This window comes from Ornithodoros turicata, chromosome 8 (assembly GCF_037126465.1).
Source record: "Ornithodoros turicata isolate Travis chromosome 8, ASM3712646v1, whole genome shotgun sequence".
Lineage (NCBI taxonomy): Eukaryota > Metazoa > Arthropoda > Arachnida > Ixodida > Argasidae > Ornithodoros > Ornithodoros turicata.
In genome coordinates, this window is record NC_088208.1 from 16,813,850 (window position 1) to 16,829,669 (window position 15,820).

The 15,820-nt window shown below is 45.5% G+C and overlaps 1 protein-coding gene across 1 annotated transcript; it reads right to left on the minus strand.

Moving 5' to 3' along the window:
• Positions 1 to 483: 483 nt before the first annotated feature.
• LOC135367532 (uncharacterized) lies at positions 484 to 1,035 on the minus strand. Its single transcript, XM_064600828.1, has one exon. The coding sequence runs from the start codon at positions 1,033 to 1,035 to the stop codon at positions 484 to 486; it is 552 nt and encodes a 183-aa protein (XP_064456898.1).
• Between the last annotated feature and the right edge of the window lie 14,785 nt (positions 1,036 to 15,820).

Sequence of the window (15,820 nt, forward strand, 5' to 3'; positions counted from 1 at the left end):
GGAAAAGCGTGCAACGAAGAAGGCCGCCAAAAGATACCCCACTGTTGCCGTTCCGGATCACTTCAGCACGCTAAGTTTAGCGGCAAAATGTTTTTGTTGTTTCTGCGAATGAATCTAGTCTTTATATGTCCAAATAAAACGCGTATAACAACTTTCTCTGTCGTGTTTCACTTTTCCCGTTTTTTTCCCGTTTTTAAACGTGTTGAGCGATCGGAAGGATCTAGTGCACGGGTGTAAAATCAGCGATGTGTTGTAGAAAGAAAAGGATGGCATAAAGTTCCGCAGCTGTGGAGGAGGTTGGATGTGAAAGGCGTCTCCCGTGCACTACGCCTTCGGATGTCCTGTAGAGCAGTCAAACATCAGCTCTCCTATTCATTTTGCTGTTTCTTGTGATGCAAATAACATGGAAGGGCATCATGGATATGCCACATCCTGTTGATTTCAAAGGTGCACCAAATTTTTTTCTTCTGTAACTGCACTACTTCAGTGTTGAATTAAAGGGCTTTGAAAGTTTGTAAGAATAGCTGTCACAGTCCAGATTTGGTTGATGGTAGGAGCCAATGGAAGTGGGATTGGCCTGTCGAAGATGTGGTACCCCTTGATGCGCTGTATTCGTCGCTCCACATGTATCCGTAGGGAAGCAATCTCTTGTGTTCGAAGCACTTCTTCCCTTGAGAATGTCCCATCTCTCAGAAATGGGGGCATATTCAGAAGTACTCCCTTCTTTTCCAAGAGGTCCGCAATCAGAAAACCCTTGTCCGCCATTACGACATCATTTTCTTCGAAATCTGGCCCCAGGAACCCATTCCGTGAGACGCACTCTCTGTCTGACGTGGATCCCGTGAACAGCTCGGACACAAAGCTGACCAGTCCATTTGGTGACACCCCTATGAGGCCTTTACATGTGTTTGACGACTTGTAAGACGAGTACGTGCTTGACTGTAGTGACAGAGATGAAGGCACTTCACAGCGTATTTCGGTCGCATCAAGGATCACCCTTGTTGAAGCATATTTGCGCAGAAACTCTGTCGGCATTGTTGCGTCGATGACTTCCCTTGGGGGCCCAAAGAGGCAGGGTGCAGAGCTTGGCATACATGAAGTTTATCCATGATGTGCATATCCTGGATACCGTAGATTGTGTGACGCAAAACCTGTGACCTATAGGTCAGCCTCAAGCAGACCAAGTGGCAGTCGAACTAAGACCAAAAAGAGTTCATCTTCTACACTAAGTTTTCTTTTCCGGCCTGCAGTAGACCTTGTTGTATACTACTGCTGTCCTCAGTGCGCAAAACATTACAGCCACGTTCACCTGGGTTCAAGAACTCCATCAAACTCATGAACTGTTCATAGCAGGGCAAACCGGTGTAAAGCATGAACTTCATCTGAATGCTTGAGCTTTTCGAGGGGAAAATTTGATGTCCTTTGTTTTTCTTCGTCAAGCTGGCACGCTAGAGATTCATTTTGTGCCCGCAGTTCGTGGATGGCTGCCCTGGCAGATGTAAGCTGTTCCTCTAAGGCAGCACGCTTGTCTAGAAGTTTCAATATTTCTTGATCCTTCCCTACGATGATAGATAGCAGATGCTCCTGCCCCTCTGTGCTTGGGGCATTAAGGGCAGGTTCGATAGGGTTGTCGCCATTCATGTCACTGTCGGTGATGGGTATGTCATATCCCTCGGTCGGAACATCTACGGTTTCGGTTGGCTCTTGTGCTTGACTTGGCTGTGCGGCTGGTGATCGTGGTAGCAGTTGTGCAGCACGCTGTTTTGGTGGCTTCCGAAGGCTGCACGGCTTGTTAAACGCAAACACTGATGGCACAGCTGTGTCTCTGAGAAGTCGGTGACCACTGGCAACACCAGGAATAAAGTCAGATGTGCAAAAATGTTTTGAGCACACCTTTGTGTACTTGGTCACACGAAAATCAGGGCCTTCATCTCTCTTTATGGCGATGATCCACTTCTTGAACTGTGTGCCGTCTTTAGGGAAACGATGAAAAGATGTAAACAACGAGATTTGGCCGAGGCAGACCAACAATTAGGGACGACACAGACAAGTAAGCCTCAAACGCCCAGAAATTAACGAATGGAAACAACTCAGGGAAAAGAGGTGCTGACGCCAGGAATCGAACCTGGGTCTTCTGATTTCCGGTCAGAAATCAGAAGACCCAGGTTCGATTCCTGGCGTCAGCACCTCTTTTCCCTGAGTTGTTTCCATTCGATGAAAAGATACCTGCATTGCAAAAGGACACAAAATGTACTCAGTGACGATGATAAGAGAGAATACTTGGACGCCACAATGTAACCTTGGCTATCACGAGATGACTTCTCATCCAATAAAAAGATGACTAACGCTAGGGTCAGTACTAAACACACTCGCGGCTCTGCGGAGCAAAACACTGCCACTGCTGCAGGTTTATTATCGGCGCAGCTGTATTCACGTATAGCTGTATTCACTATACATTCCGTGCATGAATATGGCATAAATTAATAGAACCAACGTTCCCTCAATACTCTTTCTGGTCAGGAAACTCCCGAGAAAAGTTCGCTTAGGGCGCCCCGACGACACGTGGCGGCGCATCGTCGCTCGGGAGGAGACTTTCGTGTCCGCCATGGTGTCCGCCGCTGCCTGCGCGTATGGATTGCATGTGTTTCTGCGGGTGTTTGTAACTGATAACTTTTTTTTTTTTGTGAGAACGTTTTGAGAAGTTTTGCGTGCGTAAACAGAGGTTCATTTTTCTAAATATCCTCGCGATGAATTTGACACCTGAATCTCGTCAGCCAATTTCTATGGCTGAAAAGTGCTATTAGGGCCACACTTCAGTAAGCGGAAATTCTATCCTGTTAATTTAGTAACCCAGCTTAAATCATGTTGGAATCTCCTTATTACAACTGGTTGGTCAGTCAGTCCAAGCCGCAAAAATAGTAGAAATACTTCAGAAATATTATCATGGGACGCTCATGTACATTATGTTTAAAGGGAACGCATGAGAGCCATTGCTATCTTAAGTCGATACATCTTCCCAATGTGTAGAGATATCTGCAATACGTTAATAGTGTAATATAGATCAGTTATTGTCAACCACGTCGAAAAACAACGTAAGTTTATTTCTTCACCGAAAACGATCGAGTCATGCGATTTATAGCATGTGTATCCCCCGTCTCTCATACCGCCAGAGACGACTTTCAGATGATCATGATTAAACGCAGGATTTCTATAAGTACTTCTTCTGAGGTCTTATCTGTCTTCTCTGAAACAGAATCACCTCGTAATTTTATCTCTGCTCAGATTGCAACAAACTGCATGCTACGAGGAAACCACGCGTTTGGAAAGTTTCGCCGTCACGAAATAACTACCGAAAGCGGCATTACTTTATAACACATCACTAGTTTGTGTGATTGTGTAACAGAATGAATTAATATGTTTCTCAACCTTCATTGAGAGATATGAGTGAGAGTAAAATTAATACTTTCCGTGTCAGAAAAAGACAACAACGAAAGTTGCAATCTATGCGGAAAATCTGCAAATTTACGCTAACTGAACTAAAATGTGCGGGCTGAACTCATGAACCTATTCGAGAATTATTTTTGCTCTAAACCCGAAATGAACTGTAAAAAGTAGCTGATCAAATATTCCCTAAAAACATGCAGCGCTATGGAAACGTCGTCTGCTCCACGAGGGTGTCTCCTCCCGAACGACGCGATCGCCCCATGCGGGAGCAATTGTCCCTAAGTGACCTTGTCTATTGTATTCGGGCGGAGTTTCCAGACCAGAAAGAGTATTGAGGGACCGTGATAGAACTAACGTATCAAAACTTAACCGCACACGTTTCTGCCTCTCTGTATTCATATATAGCACGTATTCATATCGTATAAAGTCACCATTCGTAAAAACGCCAGCCAGTGAGCGGCAACGAAGCGAGTACAATTTTTATTCTAAAAAATAAGGTACATACCTTGTTGCCATCGCTGTCTGCGAGTCCACGTTGTTTACGCATTGGCACGCAACAGTGTGGAGGCATTTTTGCTGGATTAAGAAGGCTCAGGACGTGCCAGCGAGCGACCCGTCAAGCAGCAGGCAATAGCGCGCACTTGCCTCTCGACAACACAAAGATGGCCGCCCCAGTTGCAACCGCGTCCCCGAGATGGCGCTTCCCATTTTGCATACGGCCTATTTCCAGCGGTTTTTCCGGCGGCACTTATTACAATTGAGTGGTTTTAAAACTATTTTTCAGGGAAAACACTGAAAGAAACCCACGTAGAACCCACGTTCAGGTTTCGTCCTTTATGCATGTCGTCCACCATCTTGCCCCTTTCGTCTTCTTTTTTGTGTCTTCTCCGCGCTGTAAGCGCACTTAGTATGCCAACACGCTGCGCCATCTGCGCATTCTTCTGTCCCTCACTGCATTAAAATGAAATAGCTTCGGAGCTACAGCGTTCATAACGTCCTATTTCCCCCCAAAGAATGGACATAGGACGTGTTGCAGCCTTATCACCAACGCCCGCGTAAAATGGCGGCGCTAGACTCAGGATCAAGATCACCAAAGACGATGAGAAGGAGTGGCTTCTCAAGATCACCAAAGACGATGAGAAGGAGTGGCTTCTCAAGATCACCAAAGACGATGAGAAGGAGTGGCTTCTCAAGATCACCAAAGACGATGAGAAGGAGTGGCTTTTTAAAGTCTGGCTTGCATTTCCGTTGACAGTTCCCGACAGCATTCCTGGTGACTGAACTGAGCCTTTCATGGAACAGAACATGGAACATGGAACATTTCATTCTTATTCTTGGTTCTTGGTTTCTTCTATTCCTCTAATCTTCCTGTATGGTAATTTTCACAGATGTTCCTTCACGGCAAGATGTTCCTTCTGCAAAGACCTCCTACGAAACTGCCCAGGAAATCTTCCACCGAAGTGGAGTTGACAGTTCCCGACAGCATTCTTGGTGAGCGAACTGAGCCTTTCATGGAACAGAACATGGAACATTTCATTCTTATTCTTGCTTGATGGTTTCTTCTGTTCCTATAATCTTTCTGTGTGGTAATTTTCACAGACGTTCCTTCACGGCAAGATGTTCTTCTGCAACAGCCTCCCACGAAATCTTCCACCACCAATCTTTGTGCAGTTTCAGATGCGTTTTCGTAACGCGTAAGCTATATAACGCTAGTTGAATGCTGCAGATAACGCTTTTGGAGTGTATAGATTGTCGCAGCTTCAGATGCTTTTTCGTAACGCGTAAGCTATATAACGCTAGTTGGATGATACAGATAACGCTTTAGGAGTAGATTGTTGCAGCTTCAGATGCGTTTTCGTAATGCTGTAATACTCCAATTTTTTTTAACGATCCCGACGTGTTTGCAAAGAGGTCACACAACAAAGTACTTCGATGCAGACACGTTGGGACCGTCTACGACACAGTGGCTTTGTCGGTACTCTGTAGCCATTAAGGCGAGTCGGCGCCTGTGTCGTATTTTGGAGTACATTGTTGCAGCTTTACATGCTTTTTCGTAACGCGTAAGCTATATAACGCTAGTTGAATGCTACAGATAACGCTTTTGGAGTATATAGATTGTCGCAGCTTCAGATGCTTTTTCGTAACGCGTAAGCTATATAACGCTAGTTGAATGATACAGATAACGCTTTAGGAGCAGATTGTTGCAGCTTCAGATGCGTTTTCGTAATGCTGTAATACTCCAATTTTTTTTAACGATCCCGACGTGTTTGCAAAGAGGTCACACAACAAAGTACTTCGATGCAGACACGTTGGGACCGTCTACGACACAGTGGCTTTGTCGGTACTCTGTAGCCATTAAGGCGAGTCGGCGCCTGTGTCGTATTTTGGAGTACATTGTTGCAGCTTTACATGCTTTTTCGTAACGCGTAAGCTATATAACGCTAGTTGAATGCTACAGATAACGCTTTTGGAGTATATAGATTGTCGCAGCTTCAGATGCTTTTTCGTAACGCGTAAGCTATATAACGCTAGTTGAATGATACAGATAACGCTTTAGGAGCAGATTGTTGCAGCTTCAGATGCGTTTTCGTAATGCTGTAATACTCCAATTTTTTTTAACGATCCCGACGTGTTTGCAAAGAGGTCACACAACAAAGTACTTCGATGCAGACACGTTGGGACCGTCTACGACACAGTGGCTTTGTCGGTACTCTGTAGCCATTAAGGCGAGTCGGCGCCTGTGTCGTATTTTGGAGTACATTGTTGCAGCTTTACATGCTTTTTCGTAACGCGTAAGCTATATAACGCTAGTTGAATGCTACAGATAACGCTTTTGGAGTATATAGATTGTCGCAGCTTCAGATGCTTTTTCGTAACGCGTAAGCTATATAACGCTAGTTGAATGATACAGATAACGCTTTAGGAGCAGATTGTTGCAGCTTCAGATGCGTTTTCGTAATGCTGTAATACTCCAATTTTTTTTAACGATCCCGACGTGTTTGCAAAGAGGTCACACAACAAAGTACTTCGATGCAGACACGTAGGGACCGTCTACGACACAGTGGCTTTGTCGGTACTCTGTAGCCATTAAGGCGAGTCGGCGCCTGTGTCGTATTTTGGAGTACATTGTTGCAGCTTTACATGCTTTTTCGTAACGCGTAAGCTATATAACGCTAGTTGAATGCTACAGATAACGCTTTTGGAGTATATAGATTGTCGCAGCTTCATATGCTTTTTCGTAACGCGTAAGCTATATAACGCTATTGAATGATACAGATAACGCTTTAGGAGCAGATTGTGGCAGCTTCAGATGCGTTTTCGTAATGCTGTAATACTCCAATTTTTTTTAACGATCCCGACGTGTTTGCAAAGAGGTCACACAACAAAGTACTTCGATGCAGACACGTTGGGACCGTCTACGACACAGTGGCTTTGTCGGTACTCTGTAGCCATTAAGGCGAGTCGGCGCCTGTGTCGTATTTTGGAGTACATTGTTGCAGCTTTACATGCTTTTTCGTAACGCGTAAGCTATATAACGCTAGTTGAATGCTACAGATAACGCTTTTGGAGTATATAAATTGTCGCAGCTTCAGATGCTTTTTCGTAACGCGTAAGCTATATAACGCTAGTTGAATGATACAGATAACGCTTTAGGAGCAGATTGTTGCAGCTTCAGATGCGTTTTCGTAATGCTGTAATACTCCAATTTTTTTTAACGATCCCGACGTGTTTGCAAAGAGGTCACACAACAAAGTACTTCGATGCAGACACGTTGGGACCGTCTACGACACAGTGGCTTTGTCGGTACTCTGTAGCCATTAAGGCGAGTCGGCGCCTGTGTCGTATTTTGGAGTACATTGTTGCAGCTTTACATGCTTTTTCGTAACGCGTAAGCTATATAACGCTAGTTGAATGCTACAGATAACGCTTTTGGAGTATATAGATTGTCGCAGCTTCAGATGCTTTTTCGTAACGCGTAAGCTATATAACGCTAGTTGAATGATACAGATAACGCTTTAGGAGCAGATTGTTGCAGCTTCAGATGCGTTTTCGTAATGCTGTAATACTCCAATTTTTTTTAACGATCCCGACGTGTTTGCAAAGAGGTCACACAACAAAGTACTTCGATGCAGACACGTTGGGACCGTCTACGACACAGTGGCTTTGTCGGTACTCTGTAGCCATTAAGGCGAGTCGGCGCCTGTGTCGTATTTTGGAGTACATTGTTGCAGCTTTACATGCTTTTTCGTAACGCGTAAGCTATATAACGCTAGTTGAATGCTACAGATAACGCTTTTGGAAATTATAGATTGTCGCAGCTTCAGATGCTTTTTCGTAACGCGTAAGCTATATAACGCTAGTTGAATGATACAGATAACGCTTTAGGAGCAGATTGTTGCAGCTTCAGATGCGTTTTCGTAATGCTGTAATACTCCAATTTTTTTTAACGATCCCGACGTGTTTGCAAAGAGGTCACACAACAAAGTACTTCGATGCAGACACGTTGGGACCGTCTACGACACAGTGGCTTTGTCGGTACTCGGTAGCCATTAAGGCGAGTCGGCGCCTGTGTCGTATTTTGGAGTACATTGTTGCAGCTTTACATGCTTTTTCGTAACGCGTAAGCTATATAACGCTAGTTGAATGCTGCAGATAACGCTTTTGGAGTATATAGATTGTCGCAGCTTCAGATGCTTTTTCGTAACGCGTAAGCTATATAACGCTAGTTGAATGATACAGATAACGCTTTAGGAGCAGATTGTTGCAGCTTCAGACGCGTTTTCGTAATGCTGTAATACTCCAATTTTTTTTAACGATCCCGACGTGTTTGCAAAGAGGTCACACAACAAAGTACTTCGATGCAGACACGTTGGGACCGTCTACGACACAGTGGCTTTGTCGGTACTCGGTAGCCATTAAGGCGAGTCGGCGCCTGTGTCGTATTTTGGAGTACATTGTTGCAGCTTTACATGCTTTTTCGTAACGCGTAAGCTATATAACGCTAGTTGAATGCTGCAGATAACGCTTTTGGAGTATATAGATTGTCGCAGCTTCAGATGCTTTTTCGTAACGCGTAAGCTATATAACGCTAGTTGAATGATACAGATAACGCTTTAGGAGCAGATTGTTGCAGCTTCAGATGCGTTTTCGTAATGCTCCAATACTCCTTTTTTTTTAACGATCCCGACGTGTTGGCAAAGGGATCACACAACAAAGTACTTCGATGCAGACACGTTGGGACCGTCTACGACACGTCAGCCATTTCAGCTGCATGCAAGAAGTCTTCTCCAGGCCCGGACGCCATTACATACACAGTGATTCGAAACCTTGACCCTACTTCCCTTCAGGCCCTGCTGAACATCTGCAATCACTCGTGGAGGCATGGACAGGTTCCTAGGCAGTGGAAAGTCGGCCAAGTGGTACCGTTGCTAAAACCAGGAAAACACCCATCCCAATAGGCATCATTTCGCCCGGTAACTCTGACCAGCTGCTTGGGGAAAGTTATGGAAAAAATGGTCTTGCGTAGGATTGAGTGGTGGCTCGAAAGCCGTGCCTTCTTCCCTCAAGAGCAAGCTGGGTTTCGACGGCACCGCAGTTCGATAGACTCTGTCCTCGACTTGGTCACGTCGGTGGAAGAGGCACGACGAGGCAGGAAGATCTCGGCGGCGGTATTTCTTGATGTTAAGAGAGCATACGACACCGTTAGCCATCCATCAATCTTACATGCTCTATACAGCGCTGCGCTCTCACGTACAACGTTGCTTTGGATAGCCGATTTCCTCAGTCAACGAGGTATTTTCGTCCGGACAAGACAAGGCGACACAGAGCAATTCCTCATCTCTCAGGGGGGTACCACAAGGAAGCGTCCTAAGTCCGCTCCTCTTTAATGCCGTTATGGCGGGCATTGGAACCTGCATTCAGCGGAAAGTCAACTTGTCCCTGTATGCCGATGACATCTGTGTTTGGACTACAGGCACTTCCCGTCCAGCACTCCGTCAGCGTCTTCAGCGCACGTTAGATGCCATTCGCCTCTACTTACTCCAAGCAGGAATGGAGATATCCGTGGAGAAAAGCGCAGTTCTAGTCTTCACGCGCAAAGACATGCATAGATATCACCTGTATATTGGTGGAAGCCCACTGGAGCAGGTGACACATCACAAGTTCCTAGGCGTGACTCTATCATGGAATTTGTCGTGGAAGCGCCACATAGACGTCATTGAACAGAAAGTCCAACGCTGGGTCAACGTGATTCGTCACTTCGCAGGTATAAGATGGGGGCGAGACGAGAAGGATCTCCTCATGCTGCACAATGCCCTGGTTCGTGGCTCAGTGATGTACAGCCTTCCCGTCCTACACGGACTTCCTCAGACATTGATTCAAAGGATTCGAGCCATGCTAGCGCGCAGCCTTCGGGTATGTCTTGGGGTCCCACGAGGCGCTGAAACCCGTCTAGTAGTGGCTGAGGCCAGGGACATCCCCATTGAGGTTCTCCGTACTCGGGAAACTGCACGCCACTATCTCCGTCTACGTGCCCATCATAACCGTCACACTCTGATTCGCAAGCGTCACGCTAGACGGAACGCGACGGTTCATGCTGCTGTGACATCTTTCAGACCTCATATCCCCAAATTCATAGTCGACCAGACGGACGTTGCCATCGCCGTCTGTCACTGTCTCCATCCCCGCTCTCAAGAACAACAAAAAGAACTATCCTGATTTTATTCTTAGGCAACTTACCCTTGACTTCGTCCAGGCTCAATACCGCAACAGTACCGCTGTATACACGGATGGATCGTCGACCAGGGACACTTCATCTTCAGCCTTTGCCATTCCATCACAGTCTGTTACACGTGGGTGTCGTCTATCTCACCGTACCTCATCGACATCCGCTGAACTTTATGCTATCTTGTTATTTTTGACATATGCGGAAGACTGTGAACCGCGGCACTGAGTAATTTACACAGACTCCAAAGCAGCTCTCCTGTGCATTAAAAACACGGGCATCCGCGGTTCCCTTGCCTCCAGTGGTGATAGACATCCTGTGCGCCCTGAAGTCCCTACAAGATCGCTCCCACTACGTTGCCTTTCAGTGGGTTCCAGGGCATTGCGGAATAACTGGGAACCACGAGGCCGACGCTGCCGCTGCACACCAACAACGACCTTCTATGCCCATTATACTCTCGAGAGGAGACAGAAGATCCCTCCTCAGGCATTTGTCCGATTCCTGGTCTACCCTACAGTGGCAACACGACATTCCAACTATGTCCTCTTTGGGGAATGTAGACCCAACGCTGTCATACCGACTGCCTGCAAAGCTTCCTCGTCCTCTGAAGTCACTCATCCACAGGCTACGTCTGAATGTGGCCTTCACTCCGTCCTATCGATACCAGCCCTAGCCCTATGTGCAACGAGTGTGGCGTACTTGCCAACGTTGAGCACATACTCCTCCGCTGCCGGACCTATGTCAACGAGAGGCGTACACTGCAGTCGCAGCTTGCCACCCTTGGCTGCCGCCCCTTCAACTTGTCGACCATCCTCGGCCCTTGGGACACCGCGGCCCCTGATTTGTTGAAAACGGGAGGAGGAGCCTATTTTGTGCCACTATGCACGGCACAAAATAGGCTCCTCCTCCCGTTTTCAACAAATGTAGGGCGAGAACGTTGTCATTCGGGGTGGGTGATGGTTGGCTAGGAGCGTGCTATGTGGTGAAGTTCATTTTTTAGAGTGCACTGCTCCTTCCACGTTGGTGGCGCCAAGTTCTCCGTGTTTTTCTTCTCCTTCACTCACTCTACCACTCTCACAGAAAGTATATAAACAGATGAATGAGTTAAAACGATGCAGTTCAACACGTTCCAAAATACGTTCCAAATCGAAATTCGCCAATATCTGTTCCTCAAAGGGGAGAAAGACACCAACGCCGATTTATTTATTTATTTATTTCTGAATACTGCGGGCGCCATCAGGCGCCATAGCAGGAGTGGCATACAAGTATACGCAATTTTACGGTGCTCAGAGTAGGTGTAATAAATTACGCACAACCATAGAAAGACTACACACTTGAATTAGAACACACACTAGAATGAAAGAAAACTACACACTTGTGCAACAATATATAGAGAACTAGACGCATAATAAACACAACATCAATGGCAGTAGAGAAATACATGAAAAGTCGCAGAGCCAGCTGGGATGTATTAGTCACTTTTAAAGTAATTATCTAACATGTTTGCGAACTTATCATATTTATCCGCGTTACAAATGTCAGCTGGCAATTTATTCCAGTCAGCTATCGATCGTGTTTGGTAAAAAGGAGAACTTATTACACGATTAACGCTTGAACCGAGATCAACGGCCCTTTTAATTTGAATTTAACGCTTAACTGTGCTTCACAAACTGGGGTCATTGTTTTCTGAAGTATTCATCACGTCACCAACTCTCGGTTCGAAATTAACCAGCGTTGGTGAAACCGGGCCTAATTGTGTGAACGCCTGTCGTTGTTGTCTCATTGTGTCATTGTTCCCTGTTCCTACAACAAGTGCCGTTCTGTAATAAGGAATTTTGATGCGTATACAAAATATAGTTCCTAATGCTCCAGCCCATCAAACTATATACGACTCGCCCCCACTGTGACGGGGGCTCCCGACGACACTGATTCTATCGGTAACACTTTTCTGTCTTCCGCGCACTTATTACAAGGTAGTACATCGTATACGAAACATGAACTGGTTCAAACACGCTCCGCACAATATGAAGAAAGAAAGCCCACCCAGCTCATGGAGGCCCTCGCTGGCTGGCATGTAGAAGACGAATCTAACACTCTGCAGGCGTCGGACAGTGCGGAAAATCGGCCGCGATCTCGAACCGTGCGAACAGCAGCAACAAAATTAGAGGCCAAAGACGAAAAGAAACGACTGGCCGCCCACTAGTAAAGACGCCTGGGCGTGATCCATTCCCGAAGAGAAGAAAAACAAAAAAAGAAACGAGAAATTGAACAAAAAGAAGAGGGACAGAAAGAAGGTAGTCACGCATTACGCAATCTTCTCGAATATTTTACATGTTCTTATATATAGCTACATATAGAAAACCAATAATCTCCAGGTTATACACGGAGCAGGTATATATATATATATATACGACTGTCAGGGCCTATACGGGAGGGATATATTCCCCCTCTTCTTTTCGCCTGTGGAAATCGACGTGAGAATTCTGGGTGGGCTTTTCCTATTAGAAGAAGAAAAGTTCAAGGGGTGGGACTCCGGGAGTGAAATAATAATAATAAGAATAATAATAACGCGCGAGAGAAAGAAAGAAAAAAAAAGAAAGAGAGCAAAAGTGTGAAACATTCCGGATAGCACGACGTGGAAGTCGCGGACCCGCGGAAAATCTGCAGAGCACGCGAAACTGCGTGTAATTGACGTGTGTAAGTGTGCGTGTGTGTGTGTGGGTGGGGGGGGGGGGTTATTGGTTTTCCTCGCTGAGTCACTATATACTCTGCGGGGAACGGGACTGGGATAAATACTTTTATCGCGGGGCTATATAGGTTTTTTAGTGTTGTGTATAGTTTTTTAGTGTTTTAATTAGTTCGGTATTAAACTTTAGTGCACTATTAAAACACTAAAGAACACTGAAACACAAAAAAATGTACTGGTGTTGTTGTCGTCTGTACACGTGTTTTAATAGTGCACTATTAAGACATCCGTTACCACTATATACTGGTTTCTCGTGCCTAAGGGCTGGGAGGTCGTGGGTTCGAATCCTACCACCGGCTGCGCTTTTGTCTGAGGGTTTTCCCTGGCTCTTCCTGCAGACTTTCCAAACGAATGTCGGCACTACTGTTCCCACTGAAGTCGGCCCAGGACGCATACTAACCTCCCTTTCCCCCACTCCTTCCTGCTGTCCTCTCTCCATCTGTCCACGTCTGTACGCCGTTCACAGGATCAGTTGCTTCGCGGCGCTAACATAAAACAATGAAAGAAGATAATAAAATTAATAAAATGATAACACATAACAACATAACATAACATATAAAAACATAACATGACATAATAAAAAAACATTACTTTTGTTACACCAGTCCGTTTTTGTAACAACTAATAAAGTATCACAAAGTGGCATATACTCCCCCGTTTTCAACATATCAAGGGCGAGAACGATATTAATGTGGAATTATGATTGGCTAGGAGAGTGTCATTGCGGTGATGTCTAGTCTACATAGCTTTCTAGCTTTCTAGTCTAGCTTTCAGACATATGTCGGCACAGTTCCCTTAGAAGTCGGCCCAGGACGCACATTCCCCCAGGGCGTGAGTCGTGACGTTGCCCACATACGTGAGGCCGACAACGGCAAGCCCTATCACCACCACCACCACCACCACCACCACCATCTAGTCTACAGTCTAGTTTTAATGCCGCATCAATGATATTGTTGTCTTTCGTCAATTGTTGAAAATGGTAGGCATAGAAACTCTCTTATACTTACGGAGTTGCGTTACTTTTCACAAAAAGGTTTACGAGCTGCTCCTTCATCAAATCACAAGCGGTACAACTGTACCATTCCTTGCAGTGCCTTGCGTATAGAGCGTGCTGTGTAGTGAAGCCCCGCTTTCTTTATAGAATGCGCTTCAAAACAGTAGCGCGCCATTAGCTTGTCGTTTCATGGTATAGGGAGCCGAGAGACACGACACAAAAAAGACGGACAACATATGTCGTGTTTTGTGAACAGCTATCTTCCGATCTAGACTGTTAGAACAGAACCCGACCACATCACGCGCTCCTGTAGCCTAGCATCATTCGGAACGATATTCCTATCACCCGACTTATTGAAAATGGAATGCATCTGAAAGAGAAGACACCTAGAGGAGATCTAAAGGAGATGTAGAGGAGATCTAAGGAAGACGTGGAAGATATCTTGAGGAGATGTAGAGGAGATGAGATGTAGAAGAGATCTGAAGGAGATATAGAGGAGAAGAGATGAAATGTAGAGATGAAGAGAGATCTAGAAGAGACCTAAAGGAGATGTAGAGGAGATCTAAGGAAGACGTGGAAGATATCTTGAGGAGATGTAGAGGAGAGGAGATGTAGAAGAGATCTAAAGGAGATATAGAGGAGAAGAGATGAAATGTAGAGATGAAGAGAGATGTATAGAAGAGACCTAAAGGAGATATAGAGGTGAAGAGATAAAATGTGGAGGAGATGAAGGTATGTACATGAGATCTAAGAGAGATGTAGAAGAGAGGAGGAGAGATGTGAAGACGTGCAGAGGAGATGATGTCCTTGTACATGAGCTCACAGCACAGCGGGGCATTCCATTAAAGGACGTTACGTTACATACACTCTTAAAAATGAACTTCACCGCATAGCACGCTCTTAGCCAACCATCGTCTCGAATGATATCCTTATCTGCCCTGATTTGTTGAAAACGGGGGGCGTACGCCTTTTCTGTGACAATTATGACCGGCATAAGTGTCACAGAAAAGGCGTACGCCTCCCGTTTTCAACAAATCAGGGCAAATAACGATATCATTCGAGATTATGGTTAGCTAAGAGCGTGCTATGCGGTGAAGTTCATTTTTAAGAGTGTATAAGGACAGTGGTCAAGTTCGCTGCAGATACGTCTATTTCGAACACTGCATTGTGTCCAAGACAGGCACCCGTCTCCCGGCCGTTTGCAACAGGTTAGGACGCAGGTCGACATCACTTGTAATGATATAGTTGGCTCAAAGAGGTACCGGAACAAGGGGAGGCGTCTATCTGGGACATGCATAATGTGTCCCAGATAAGCACCGCCTCCCATTTTCAACCAATCAGGACACAGAATGATGCCATTCGGAATTAGGGTTGGCTACACTAATAGAAATGAACTTCACCGCATAGCACCCTTCTAGCCAATCCTAATCTCGAATGATATCGTTATCTGCCCTGATTTGTTGAAAACGGGAGGCGTACGCCTCTTTGGTGTCAATTATGAACAGCGTAAGTGTCACGAAAAAGGCGTACGCCCCCCCGTTTCCAACAAGTCAGGGCAGATAACGATATCATTTGAGATTATGGTTGGCTAGGCGCATGCACTGCGGTGAAGTTCATTTTTAAGAGTGTAGGAACGTGCTTTGAGGTGAAGTTCTTTTTTAACAGTGTACACTGAATGAAATAAAAGCCGTCATTCGAATTGAATGTAATTGAATAAACAGCTGCGGTCGTGAGCGCCGCTCAAGTCCGCGGATCAATTCTAAAGCTACCTGCGTAGCCAAAGTACCTCGTGGGCGGCTCTATATATTTTATATATTTTTCTTAACTTCTTTCTTCTCTACCTCTCTTTTTTCTCTCCTTCTCATACAAGGCTGATGAAGCACGCCACCTACAACGAAGTCTTCCCTAAAAT

Excerpts from the sequence above, each read along its gene's own strand:
- LOC135367532 (XM_064600828.1), bottom strand. The coding sequence starts at position 1,035 with ATGCCGACAGAGTTTCTGCGCAAATATGCTTCAACAAGGGTGATCCTT.